Here is a 14240-nt window from a genome sequence, read left to right as displayed (position 1 = left end):
CATGAAGTGGAGCCGCCAGCAGTGATCTGTACCGTCAGCCCCAAAGGCTTTTGGGCTGCGCTGAGGGGGGTCAGCATGCAACCCGTCTCCAGCTGGCACTCATCAGTGTTAATGTGTAATGAAACCCAGGCTCTGCCATCCTTTTTATGCGATTGATTGGAGTGTGTAACCTGAACTCGGCTCACTAAGTGCTTTTCAGTTGCCCCAAGGACTTTGGATCGAGCCTAATGATAAAACGAGGACATGGGCTGACGCGTGTGTGATTCAGCTCCTGGCTGCTGTAGACGGTCGCCTTGGTTGGTCTTCACAGTGGTTTGGAGCAGCAGTGATGGAAATATTTTGGGCATATAGATGATACTCAACTCCCAGGTTGGTTTTTTTGTGAACTGGCATGAACTTTGTGCGGACTGTCAGTGGAAGTCTGTACCTGCCAGTCTGTATTTCCATAGCACGGTTGCAGACCACTTGCTACAACGCTGGAGGACCCAGAAGGTTGGATTTTGGAGAGTGTCACCGTAGAGTTCAGACACGCTGTTTATTTTTACTGACAAGTATTGAAATAACTTTCAGAGCAACAATATTGTGAGAGTTTTTAGTCTATCAAATGGAATAAAACCCCGCTCTGCATGAGTTTCAAGTATGAGCCTTATAGGGTAGAAAATTACAGATGTATAATTAATTACTGAATTTTGGGCTATCTGAAGTGTCCCTTGGGTCTCTTAGAAAGCATTCCTGATTTTTGAACTTTGGCTGGATGGAAAGGGCAGAAAAATTGGAGGGGAGCCTTGGTCTGCTTGGCTCCCGTCCCCACTCCCCAAACCTCTGTGCTTGCATTGTGAGTGGGCTGTGGTGCTCGGACCCTGGTGTGGCAGCACTCTGACCCCCAGGTGGCAGCCCCTCTTGCCTGCCTGAATCTGGGTTGTCCTGTCCCCATGGCTCTTGGCTGGCTCTCTCTAAACCGTCTGGCTCTGCTGTTAAGAAATCAGTTTCCCAGCCTAATTACTCCTGGTCAGTTGTTATATGTGGTTCATGTTGTCCTTAGCTTAAATAGCTTTCCTCTTTGCTCGCATCTGCCCCCCGGATGTAATTGCAATGCAATTGAGCCTTCACTTAGCCTTTATTTTGCTACCTTGAGCAGGGTGAGCATTCCTCATCTCTTGTAGGGTCATCCTGAAGGCTTCCTGCAGCACAGGGGGAGCGTAGGGCTGAGGGGAGCTGCGGGAGCTCTGCTGGGCCACTGTGGTGGTGAAGCAAGGTGACGCCCCTCCTGCGGGCGCTGGGCACCGCAGCTGCCACCTCCCCTGCTTGCCCACCTGCTGCTGTGGTGGGACCGGCAGGGGGTCCCTGCATCCGGGGGCACCTTCCACAGGAGGTGGCTTTTGTGCCGTGGGCTGGTTCCCATGGGAGCTGTAGCTGTGGGGTGTTTGTGGGGGGGGGGTCCTGTGGCAGTGGGGGATGTGGCTGTGCCGGGGGGGGACACGTGTGGCCGGCTGTGCCCCTTGGGTGGGCACAGCAGTAAGGCCAAGGAGAGGGGGCAGCCACCATGTGTCGTCATGTCCCGTTGCCCACCCCCCCCACCCCCCCACCCCCGATGCCTCCCCGGAGCAGCGCAGGTTTATTTCGGTCTGCTCAGTGCCTTTTCCCCCTCCCAGGGAAACACTCAGGCACCTGGAGCACGCTTGGTTGTTGTAGGGCTGGCAGTGTTCTTCAGCTCTTCTCGACTGACGCCAGCCTCTCTGTCCAAAATGCTGCTTTTTAGTCTGAAACTTCCTGTCCTCTGTCTCTGGAGAAAATTAACTTAATGGGCCATTGAAGAGGGTGGCTTTTATGGTGTTAGAAGAGTTTTAAGGGTCTCGTAAAAATGCAGATTTTTATTTTTAGAATATATATTTACACACATCCCCCCATACATACATCTCTATATACATATTTTAAGACTCTCAACTTTCAAAGCCTAAGTTGAGGGAGAACATCTGCACAAGGCACCGTAGGTGTTTGCTTTCCCAATTCAGGTGTTACTCAGAGATCAAAACCCACTGCAGATAATGGCTCGTGCAGTTGGGTGCAGACTGTCGGCAGCATGGCAAACTGCAGGACTGCCTCTGGCCTCCAGGAAATCTTAACCTGCTGGTGAAAGCTGCCTTTAAATACTTTTTCCAAGAGGTTACAAAAAATGCACTGAGTGTCCTTAACCACAAGAGGTGAAGACATTCATTGTGTGTGGACAGTTATGAATTCATGTACTGTTTAAGAAGAACAGCTGCCGCTGTGGGCGAGCCCGCTCAGCCCGAGCTCCTCGCCTGCCTGGTGCCTTAGTGTGGAGGTATCGGAAAATAATGGAATTGAAATGGGAGTTGTCAATACTGGAAGAGAAGGTCCACGTTCACATACACGTAATATACGGAATAAAAGATGTGCGTGTATGGAAGAGGGACTGGTACCCGAGGGGCCAGGATCTCCAGTGTGCAGTGGGGTCAGGGCACTGAGACTCGTGAAGGGTTCGCAGTGAGATCTTGCTCTGAGTGTAGCCAGTTGCTCTGGCATTTAGAACCCTGCGCCACAGCTGTGGTGGGGCGCTGGGCCTGGGACAGCAGGGGTGCCAGCAGGAGTTCAGGGTTTGCGCTGGGCAGCCGTAGCAGGGCTCAGACGCGGCCATCCTGCTGACTGGCCGATGGCCATGCCGGGTGCTGGCACTCGAGGGCAGGGGCATTTTTAGGGCAGGGGTTCTCTGAGGCCGTTCCCGCCGTGGGGTTTTCGCTGGCATCCTTGGCTTTGCAGGGTGCACCGAGCTCCTCAAAAATAAGTCCCCTGGTTGGCAGGAGGCGTGTAGCCGGGGCCAAGCTGGGTGGCTGCAAGGGTGGGAGTCGGGCTGGGTGTTGAATGGCAGCGCTGCAAGATGGACGCAGCTCCGCACGGACATCTCTCTGTCTGTCCAGGCTCGGCTCTGTCCATCTGTCCGGGCTCAGGGGATTTACTGCCTGCTGGGCCGGCGTGGCTGCGGCGGCGCATAGGCACGTGGCGGGCTGTCTGCGGGCAGGGGAGGTTCGTGGGGGGCTGTGTGGATGCCGAGCGGAGGGATGGAGATGGCTGGACCAGCAGGCGAGGCGGCCGAGCCGGGGTGTTGCTAAGCTACTGAGGACCCCTTGCCCAGGAGGAGCATCACCCGCTGCCGCCGGCTCGGTGCAGCATCCGCGGCGCGGGGAGGAGAGACCCACCGGCGGTGATGTAATGAGCCACCGGGGCGGTGGTTGGAGGCTCCGGCGGAGAGAGGACGAACGGCCGCGGCTCCGGCGGCTGGCATGGGCCCCCGCGGCCCCGGCGCATCGCAGCCCCGCTGAGCAGCCGCGTCCATAGCAGCTGGCGCTTCGGGAGAGGCATTTGCTGGATTATCAGGGCGGATGGCGAGCGGATAGAGGGAAGCTGCAGCCATTTGCAAGCGCTGCCAGGCAGCCCATACTCCCGAGACAGAGCCGCCGAGAGCCGCATTGTTGTGACCGAGTGTGCTAACAGTCTCTCTCTGCCTCCCTGTTTCCCTTTCTCTCTCTCTCTCCGTCTGTCTTTTCTGCAATGATGAGGCAGGCCCCAGCGACACGGAAGGTACAGTCTGCTGCTGTATCCACACCGTCATTGCTAACGCTGCTTCTGAACGTTCCTTGTTTTGCTCTATTTTTTTTCTGGGTTTTTTTTTGCCCTTTCCTTTTTTGTATGTTAATGCTGCTGAGCTTTAATTGTGAGTTTGACTCTGTTTCAGGTGCCTGTGGACAGACAGGGTGGGGGGAGGTTGGTGAATGAGAAAGCAGCTTTGTTTAATGTCTCGCTTTTCCTTTCAAGTTTCCGTTCAAGTAATTTCTCCATTTCACCTGTCTGTGCCTGTGTTGCATGCAGCATCTCTGCAGCTCGGCTGGAGCACGGACTCCGGCGGCTTCCCTGCTGCCGGAGGGTGCTGGTGCTTGGCTTGTGGAAGTTGCATGTTAATAATAACATTTTTCCTACCTTAGCGACGCAGGCTGTGCCGTTCAGGTCTGCTTTTAACATTTCCAAAGGTTGCTCCTATCTGGATTCCCTGTCAAGCTGACGTTTCTGCAGGTTACAGCATGGACTCTGGTTTGTGCTCTGGTAGTGTCCTATATGTTTATTTTTAGCATAACCAGGATATCACTGTTCAGCTTGGAGAGAAATCCCGAGAATTTTTGCTTGATCCCAAAGAAGAAGTTAAAATAAAAATAACCAAAGGCACAAATGTGTAACTTCACCAGCCATGCTGTGTCAGCGAGAAGACTTTGCCGTTTAATTAATGTTACAGTAAACGCTCTTGATTTATGGCTGTGGTTGGTTGAGCTGACCAAATGCAGTGAAATACTTTGTTACGCGGTGATTACTTTAGGAGCTCTTGTTTAACCCACTTCCAAATGAAAAGTTTTACAAATGCTGATTTTCCTCTGCCTCCAGCGGAAGGGTGGAGCGGAGGGCCCAGCCCAGCGCTCCACACCCTGTCTGACAGGCAGTTTTACAAATCTGACAGCTGCTTGATTTAATCCTGCTTTTCCTGTCATTTCTTCCCCTCACACATGCCGTCCCCATTCAGGATCGTGCCTGTGAGAGAGTGCATGTGTAAGGTGTTGCTGTTGTTTAAAATACAAAATTTCTGGTAGCGTATGCCCAGCAGTAACGCAGGTAATGTCACCCTGGGAAAAGCAGCCCGAGGGAGCTTGTCCTCCAGCTGGTGGAGTGCTGTGGGGGAGCGACAGCATGGATGCCAACAGGTTCTGTCTGGAGAAGGCTTGGTTCCTCTGAGAGGCTGAGTTCCCTGATGGTGAGCTTGATGGTGTCCTGCCAGCTTGGGCGGGCAGCGCTGACCTTTGCTTAGTTAATGCCCAGCATCGACTCTGGCAGCTGCCAGCCCTGCTCAGAAGCCCCATGCTGCCCCCCTCCACCCGCTGCTGGAAACCCTCGTGGAAACTCTGTGGGAATTCTCTGCAGGAGCAGTTGCAGTCTGAAAAGTTCTGCTTTTCTGTGCCAGAAGCCCTCAAACTTTGTCCAGCAGAAGCATTTAGTAACACAGTACCAGTCCTGCCTGGTGTAAGGTGACGTTGATACAAGTGTGCTCGTCCGTACTCATGGCAGTGCCAACGTTCAATGCTTCCTCCTGGGTCTGGGTTGGGACTCCTGCGCTCAAGAGTGGAACCGAGTTGGGAGGGACCTACAGGACCTGCCATCTGCAGCCCCATGTTCAAGACGGGTGATGCCAGCTCTGGGGCAGGCAATTGTTGGTAGCCAGGAGGAGTTTTACCAGAGTTCTTGCTGCTAGAAGCAAAGTTTGTATCCGAGTGCATCTGTTTGGAGCCTCAGATGCTCTCCTCACTCCTGAGTGCAGGACATGCCAAGGGAACAAAGGTTGTATAATGTCATCAAATATTTATGCAGCAGCATTATGCAGCAGAGTTCAGAACCGCCAAATGAAATATTAATAGCCACAGCTGCGTTGTGTGGAGCATCCCGGGATCCAGGAGAGCCCAAAGTTTTTGTATTAAGCAACTACGTAGTCTGGAGTCTGGTGGAGGTTCGAGCATCTGCTGGCAGCTCCCGAGCCGGGCTCCTGGATGCTCCAGGAGCCGTGACGAGCTCTGTGGTGGAGCCCTGCTGCCTCCTTCCCACACACCGTCTCCTCGCCAGCTGGATGCCGTACTGGAAGAGGGAGAAGTAGTGTCCCAGTCCAGCTGCCTTTCTGCCAGCCACTTGCAAGTGCTTTGTAGAGCACCCGGGTGAATTGCTGACATGAGGCGTGCAGTGCGAAGAGCGGGATGGAGAGGAGGGACGGCCAGCGCAGCAGGGAGCCCGGTCACCCTCCAGCTCTGCCAGAGTGCAGCAGAGCATCTCCCAACTCCTGCCTTGCCACAGAGCTGCTCACCCGGGGATCTTGGAGCTGATGCTTCAGCTTTTTATAGTCTTCACGTGATGTTACGTGGAGGGGGACTGAAATGGCCTTACACCTTATGCCACAGCAGGCATGGACCCAGGATTACTCTCTCTCACTTAGTGTGGCTAGCTTTTAGAGAAGCTCACCACGAGGTTTCTCCCTTTTTGATACGGCTTGTGTCGGGGAAGATGTTTGGCCTCTCTCCAGCCTGTTGCCCAGCTAGGGAAGGGTTCAGCGGTTGCTTGTTGAGTGTTTCCCCCAATGTCTGGCTGCCACGGCGGGCAGCACTAAGCTGTATTTCAAACACAGAGGCTTTGTTGCTGGTGCAAAACTCTCCAGTCCTTGGCTGCTCGTGTCTGCCCAGCACTGGGCTGCTTTCAGAGCTGACTGTGCAGAGCAAGCAGCAAGATGGCAGGGAGCACCGTGCCTGGCAGTGGGGGCTCTCTTGAGTTCCCCTGCTCCGTGTTGCATTGGAGCCACGTGGAGGCTTGGCTTGGTGAGGAGTGGAAACATCTCCCTGCGCCTGGCTAGCAGATTCCCTGAGGGAGGGTTTTTTCAGAGCATTTTTCAGATTTTTGGTGCCACTGAATACAATCTTTGTTTAGTAGGAATTTTGGGAAAGATGCTAAAGTACTCCTAAAGAGCTTATACCAACCACTGCTCCTAAGTCAGCCCTGTATTTACCTGCAGGGTTTAAGCTTTTACCATTGTAATTACATTTTCCTGGCAAATTGTGCCAAGATGATGATGTTATGGAAAATGGTTGTCTTCCCTCAGTATTGAAATGGGCCTCCTGTTGAGTGCAGCCTTGTAGAAAAGGCTGGAAATCAGTGAAATAGGATTTAGCCTAAGTAATGCTATAGATAATCAGCTGTTTAGAAGTGATAACCTATCCAGTTCTAATCTGTAATTTTTTTTTAAAAAAAAAGTAGCTGTAAGGCCTCTCAACTGATTTATCAAGGCCTTGGGTGGGAATACGACCATTGGTGCTGAATGTCAGAGAGAAGCTGCGGTGTGAGTGCGATGCTGCACCAGCCTGAGCTGGGTCTGCCTTTGGGTCACAGGGGCCGAGCGCTCGCTGATGCGCTTTGTACACCCAAATGTCTTGCTCACGACTGCATCTGTGGGTAGCATCATACGGCAGCGCTTCTATTGATCTTTTCTGTTCTTGGTTACTTTAAGCTGTGGATTAGGTAATAGACTGAAAAATGAAGCAGAATGTGAAAAGCTTTAAAACACGTTCTGCTGTTTTAAAGCTGCAGCTGGAGAGCAGATGTCCCTGCCAGCGGCTCCTTCTGCCTGGTCTGATAGCTTCCAGCGCCCAGGCGCTCCATGCCTGCCCCAGAGTTGCCTGGCCAGCTTCCCCTGCGGCCAGCTGGCTGGCGAGCACACCCAGCCTCACTGGCACCTGTTGTTATATTGCTTATGGTTGGATTATTTGTTAGGAAAAATATTTATTGACTGCTGCAATAAGTGCGCAGCAGGGATGTGCCTGATAGACTGTGTGGCCTCCCCACCTTGTGATGTGTGAGTGCTGAGCTGATGACAGTTGTGTTCCTGCTATGCTGCATGTGCCAAGGGTGGGTGTATGTAGGGGGGTGGAGGGTCCTGCCTTGAAGTCGGTGGATGCATTTGTTTCCAGAAATGAAAAGAAAATGTGGAAGTGTTTGAGAAGAAGCTCTGTGTTGTCCCCACAAGTTTTGTGACTAAAGAGAAATAGAGCCCAGGGGCTCCAGCATCTCAGTGTGCAGCTGTTTTGGTGGTGCTCTAGTGCCTTTGGAAAACCAAAGGGGTGAGGGGAGGGGAAAAAAATATTTTAGTAATAAAGCCCCTTCAATCTCACGCTCAAGTGACCTCTCGGAAAGGCATGTTGAGTTAAATCCACTCCATGTCAGCGGAGCCTGGTGAGCCCTGAGCAGCTCTACGGTAAGGTGGCAGCAGTGTCCAGGCTGACCTGGGGCAGCACAGACTTTGCCTTTGAAGCTAAAGGTCTCTTAGAGGTAAAAGGGGCATCTGCTGGGGTCAGGGGCTGGCCCCAGGTGGGGGATTCAGGGCATTGGCCTTCTCCCTAGCTTGATGGTCCTGCCCCTTGCTAAAGGGGGAGAAGCGGGGCTGGAGCTCGATGAGCAATCTGTGGTCTAGGGGAGAGAACCTGGCCAGGAGGCTGAGCTGCTGCCGGGCTCTGTTCCTCTGTCTCCTCAGGAGCTCTGCTAGCAGGGTTCCACCTGGAGCTGCCCTGGGAGTGTGGGTTAATGAGCTCATACACCTGATGCCATGCACACTAATTGCCATCATGTCTTTTGTTTCCTTTATCTTGTTCTCTGCTGCATCTGCTGCTGCGGTCTGTATCTCTGCTCCTGTCTGTCCCTGTATGAATGTCTCTCCTCCTCTGCCTTCTGCTCCCGTTGCTCTCCAGACCAGCGCCCGGCGGCCCAAGGTGAGCAGCTGCGGTTGGGGGGCACTGAGCATCCCCTCCACCTTAAATGCAAACATATTGAGTGCTAACCCCAAAGCGCGTTTTCTCTTGTCCTTCCATCCCATTGTGCAGAGCCCAGAGGGGCTCACAGGAGTGATGCGCTCCTCTGGAGCGTGTCTAAATCACTGGGGATGACCTACCAGGGCAAAAATCTCTAGAAAAGCTTCATGCTCTTAGCCAGAGCTCATCTGACGGAGCGGAGCGTAACAGCGGTGTAGCAATTCCCAGCCTGGCTGGCCAGCAGAGCACACTGCTTGCTGTCTCTTGCTGTCGGTGCTTGCTTCTCGCTGACTGCTGTTTCCTGGCTTATGTGGGGTGCTTTTCAGTGTTACCTGTTGGGGGAGAGAGGTGAGAGCCCAGAGGTGTCATCCAGGACTGTATTGATTCCAGCACAGAGATCGCTCATGTTTGGACATCTGCCCCTAGCCCGCAGAACTTGCCTTGCCAAGGGGCATGTGGTTGGAGGAAAGCAAACAAGGGAGATAAATCCTTGAAGAACTCTATAATAGCCAAGTTATAGTTTGTAAATGGTGAACAGTCTTTTTTCTTCTCTTCTATAAAGGTACGCTGCAGGGAGGGTTTTATTTTCACTGGCTTTACAACAAACTCAAACCAGGGCAGCAGTGAATTCATTCAGTCCCAGGGCAGCTGGGATCCTGGCTGCCAGGCATGTAGCTTTCCCCTCCGAAAATACCTTGTTAACTGTCATTTTGGCACTGTAGGGCCAGAGCCCAGGCTGAGGTAGGACTTCATGGGGGAAAGAAAAAGTGTGACAGAAGTATATGAACACAATGCGAGTAGGAGAGTCCACCACTCCTGTAGCTTACGGTTTCCCCTGTGATGTCTGTTCCCCAAACGGTGGAGACATGGCAAGGCTTTTGCTGTGAGTCTGTCTGATGCATTTGCAGTGAGGCAGAGAAGTGAGCTCAAGGTAAGCGGCTTCTGCATACTGGTATGGATTTTAAGCCAGTTTCCAATCCTGACTGGGAGCTTACCCTTTACCAGGACAGGTCCTGGGAGCTCTCAGTGGATCACATACCACTGCCCTTGGTTTGAATGGCGTTCTTGTTCTCTGCAACCTGTGCTGGAGAGGAGTGGCGGGTGGATGTCCTGGGTGACCTCTTACTGCTTTGGCCTCTCATCTACGCTGGGCAGGAGCTGGATGGAGTTGAAGATACCCCTGCATGTGCGTTGAGATTGGAGCTGTTGCCCATGTTGATCAGCTGCTCTGGCGCTCTGCAGCGCTGCCAGCTCTTCTCAAGCTGTTGCATCCTGTTCTGGTTGGGCTCACAGATGTGTGCACATCAGATGGAGTCAGCTAGCAGGCAGCTTTCTCTGGCAGCTTGGACCTTCCTGGCTTCCTGGGAATGGATTTTTCCATAGGAACCATTAGTGCAGGTTACCCAATAGCTCTGCACAGGGCTCTGGGAGATGCTATGCTGCGTTTTGTCCCTTTCTGAAGGAAGGTGCATCCCTTGGACCTTCCCTCTGGCCCTGACTGCCAAGGCCAAGTTGTGGGTCTCCAAAGGTTTCTAGCTCTTTGGAGGCGATAGGCAGTGGAACCGTACCAGGTGTGTCCCTGGCGATGCTGCTCTGTCCGCACAGAAGCTGAAGGCTCACTCTGTGAAGGGTTTTTAATCTCCAAAGCAGCAGGAACAAGAACAATGTCCTTGTTTTTCCTGGAGATAGTGTGTGTGGCTTGGTGCCACAGAGACTGTTCCCAGCCTGAGGCTCACACCTTCCCTGGGAGAGCTGGGGATTGCACCTGGAAGGGGAAGGCTCAGCTGCCTGCCTGTCTGTGGTGTGTGTAACCTGTTGCAGTCGAGTTAGCTCAGGTTTGCCTAAAGTAAGCTAGGAGACAGCAGAAGGTCCAACTACAGCCTGGCAAGTGAGCACCTGGTTTCTGCGTCCTGCTGCTGCTTTAGCAGGTGGGTGCAGCGGCGCAGATGCTGCAGCTGTCTTGGCTGCGCCCCATGCATGTGCCCAGCCAGCCTGGGGTGAGCCACACACCTCGCTAGCTGCGATGCACCAAAAAGGCACTCTCAAGGAGTAAAATAAAAAGTCAGGAAATGAATTTACGCAGTGTTAGATGCCACAGAGGTGACTGCTCCAGAAATACAGTGAGGAGAGCAGCACAGGTTTCTGAGGTTCCCTCAGACATCGGCTTCCTTTGGTCCCATCACCTGGGTGATGCGGCCAGCCTTCCTGCTGGGTTGCCAGCCAACAATTAACAGCCTTATCAGTGGTGACAAAGCAGCACTCTGCTACTCTGGTTCCTCCACGCCTCACTGGTTTTCACTGGAATCGGGTGCACTCTTGCTGCTCTTTCATTTTCTTTTGGTGCTTCATCCCCGCAGCTGGTGTAGTTGCAGAGAGAAGGTGCTGGCTTGGGCGCCTGCCACAGTGTGTCCTCAGCAAGCTGCTGGTGGCACTGGCACACGTGTACCACAGCACCTGACTCAGGCTCCTGCAAATGCTGAGCAGCAGATGTGTCCCATCATGTCTCCAGATGTGCAGGATGGACAGGGGCGAACCCCCCCCTCCCGTCTCGGTGTGCTCTGGAGTTCTGCTGTCTCATCCCCTGGAGCTGGAACACCAAAACCTCTGCCAGCACTGCCAAGGCCCCTGGTTAGTCCCTGCTCTGATCCCCTTTGGCATGCTTGCTGGATAGGCAGGGTCTGCCCTTGTGTCCCAGGACCTCAGGGTGTGAGCTGGCCTTGCTGCAAAGAGCAAGGAGAGGGTCTGTGTCTGCAACAGCAGCACAGATAGATACGCTAGCACACGGCAATACATAAAATACAAAAAATACAAAAAACCCACCCAACCAAAAAATAAAACAGCGGTGCATTTGTAGGGAGAGGCAATCTTTTATTGCCCCTGCTACTGCGGGAGGGAAAAGAGGGACTCCTCCCGTGTCAGGCCTGAAGCAGGGCTTGTGTGCTCAGAAAAAGATCCATTTTGGTTTTTTTGACTATGTCAGTGGTGTAATAATATTTTACTTTCCCCTTCAACAACTGATTATCTGTGAATTTTGGCTGAGCCAGCAGTAGTGCCGGTCCTTGGCACGCTGCAAGTCTGGGTACAGTGAGGGCATGGATGCACTCCAGCCAGCAGAGCTGTTTTGCTGTTGATGTCCCAGCTGTCACCATGCCCTGGGTTTCCTCAGTGCTGGAAATGTGAGTCTGGGAGACAGCGGCTGACCTGGAGGAACATGCAGAGCTGAAGCAGTGTTGAAGAGTACAGGGAGATGAACTGGTCGTGGAAGTGTTGTCTGCCTTGAAATGTGGTGATCTGACTTTGTCCCTTGACCATGTTGTTTTGCAGCCCACCCGGACCCCCAGTTCTGCAGCATCCAGTGGCACGGCAGGGCCCTCGGGCTCAGCCTCCGCCTCCGGCGGAGAGATGAGCAGCAGCGAGCCCAGCACACCTGCTCAGACGCCACTGGTGGCCCCGGTTATTCCAACTCCCTCCCTGACCTCTCCAGTGGCGCCTCCAGTTCCCTCGCCCACTAAGGTAAGCTGTGCCCAGGTAAGCTGTCGGCTCTGCCTGTGTGGAGGGTGGTAGCTCCTGAGGGGAGGAGGAGGAAAAGGGGAGCAAGAGGTCCTGTGGTGGGTGCTGGTGGTCACTGTGCAGGGCTGGCACGACCACCCATACGGCTGTGCCGGGCTCAGGACCGTGCTCTGTGGGAGCAGAAGAGCAGCCGGGGGACGGAGGGGAGCATGCATGGCTTGGCGGGGAGTTGGCTAAGGGCTAACACGGAAGCAGATGCACCGAAGCTGGAAAGACGCTTCTGAAGGGGTGAATGCTGTAGCTTAACTCTCTTCCCCACGTACGTTCTCCCTTCCCGGGTCCCTACGGGATACACGTGGCATCAGAGCAGCTTGGCAAGTGAATGTGCTGGGGTCGAGGCTCTGAGACGGAGCTTGAACCTGCCCATGAGGGGGAAGCTGGGCCCCGTTGGATCCAGAGCAGACCCTGAACTCTGTCCACTCCATTCACTGGTGCTGGGTGACCCGGAGCTGGGGAGCCCTGCGGTGGCTGCATTTTGGGGATCCTCCTGCCTTGAGATACAGAGACCACTTAGACCCAAACTTGGGTGTTTCTAACAATTATATCAAGCAGAGTTATTCCATTTTTTATGTTTAAACTAGTTTTTCATTACTTCCGTCCTGCTTTGTATTAATTAGTTAAAATTGGAGCTTGTGAAAGATGTGGGGCATGAGGGCAGAGAATTAATAGCATGAAAAGACAAAAGAGATTGCTTGGAGGTTGTGTATTGAGGAAAAGGCTGGAAAAGCCACCTCCTGGTGGGAAGAAGGGATGTCCCCATTCCCCCGAGCTGCCAGTGAGGACTCTAGTAATGGGTTTGTGTAACGGGTGTAAAAAAGGTTTGTTTGATAGTGCTGGTGGCATCTGTGTGTCCAGGGCTGAGAAAGTAGCAGAGGAGAAATCTGTGTGGTTTTCCTATGCTGCTTGACATGGCATAGGATTTTTTTTCAAAACCTGCTCCTTAATGTCACCCAGCTTTGTGATGTTAAGCTTTAGTCCGGAGGCTGCTTTAACCCTGTGCTGCTGCCAGATGAGGGGAGTTGCGTTCTCTTCTCCTGCCCTTGCTGGCAGCTGTGTGCCCAGGAGCTGCTGTGCTGGCGTCAGCCTTTCTCCCGCCACGGGAGCTAATCTGGCCAAAAAAGAGCCAGCAAATACAGGATCAGTTTTCCCCAGTGGGAGCACACCGGGGAAAACGTGGATGCTGCTGTGGGATCAAGTGGGCACTGGTGAAGAGCACAGGGCCATCTCTGGGGGTTGTCTGGGCTATGCTAGTTAAAGACGGAGTCGCCCTGCCCTTGGCATGGGCTGCGTGTGAGGGAAGGCAGGACTGTGGAGTCCAGATAGCAGGGGGAGCCTGGGCTCTGTTGTACAGCACCCATGGTTATGCACAGACTTTTTAGAAGATGGGACCTCACATGGAGCTGGGGTTTTCTTTAAATGGCACGGACATTGGGCTTTCCTCAAAGGTTGCTGTGAGGGGAATGGGGCAACAGATGTGAGTGGCAGCCCGGGACCTTCTGTCTGGTGTTAGGGAAGGGTCCTCACAGTGAGGGTGGTCAGACACCAGGATGGGTCTAAAGGGGCTGTGAGACCTCGTCCTTGGAGGCAGCCAGAGCTTGGCCAGACGAGGCCTGAGCAGTGTGATCCACTCAGCACAACTGAGTGGGGAGGTGGGGCAGAGACCTCCACTCACCTCTCCCAGCCTCAGTTATTCTTCTGTTCTGTAAAACACGAGTGTACTTCAGATGTATGGTTTGTGTTCAAGACAAGCCACTGACTGTATTCTCTGTCTCCAGCTCAGCTCGGCAGTGCCTCAGTGTCTCCATGAAGGCCAGGTGACCACGAGGCTCTGGTTTGAAGAGTGTGCATGCAGAAATCGCCCCATCAGCTCCAAAATGGGGAGCTGAGGGTTTTGCCTCAACCTAACTCACTCTGCAGTAGCAGCTGGCATGGGGCTGTGTGATACCTGTGTGACTCTGTGCTCCTTGAGTGTTTCCCATCCCGCACAGGCAGCTCTCCCGTGACAGCATAGCTGTTCAGAAACACAGTGCCAACCTCACCTGGGTTTTAAGGCGAGCCAGGTGTGCCTTTTCCCTGTGAGCGCAAGAGGCTTGTGCCAGGGAACTGTGACAGCTGGGTGGGATGTGACCCCCCGAGGGCTGCGTTTGCATCTTGCGGGAAATCTCAAGCCCGCATCCCTTTTTCATGCCCTGGCTTTCATTTCAGCCCCCATTGGCTTTGGTCTCAAAATAACGCTGCAGGACCCAGCTGCAGCGCCATGTCACTGTGCAGCCGCTT

The 14240-nt window shown here is 53.5% G+C and overlaps 1 protein-coding gene across 10 annotated transcripts in view; it reads left to right on the top strand.

The window, feature by feature from the left end:
- Positions 1–14240, top strand: part of DCTN1 (dynactin subunit 1) — an 84482-nt gene that overhangs the window by 47065 nt on the left and 23177 nt on the right. For 5 of the 10 annotated variants that reach the window (XM_037388914.1, XM_037388856.1, XM_037388846.1 and 2 more), the window contains 3 exons: positions 3580–3597; positions 8334–8354; positions 11718–11906. In XM_037388914.1, the coding sequence (XP_037244811.1) occupies positions 3580–3597; positions 8334–8354; positions 11718–11906 (228 nt within the window). Of the gene's footprint in view, positions 1–2974; positions 3598–8333; positions 8355–11717; positions 11907–14240 lie in introns of those variants that run through there. The other 5 variants (XM_037388874.1, XM_037388864.1, XM_037388894.1 and 2 more) reach the window with 3 other exon arrangements.

This window comes from Falco rusticolus, chromosome 1 (genome assembly GCF_015220075.1).
Source record: "Falco rusticolus isolate bFalRus1 chromosome 1, bFalRus1.pri, whole genome shotgun sequence".
In the NCBI taxonomy this organism is placed as follows: domain Eukaryota; kingdom Metazoa; phylum Chordata; class Aves; order Falconiformes; family Falconidae; genus Falco; species Falco rusticolus.
The sequence above is the reverse complement of the archived record's forward strand: the minus strand, read 5'-3'. Positions and strand labels throughout refer to the sequence as shown.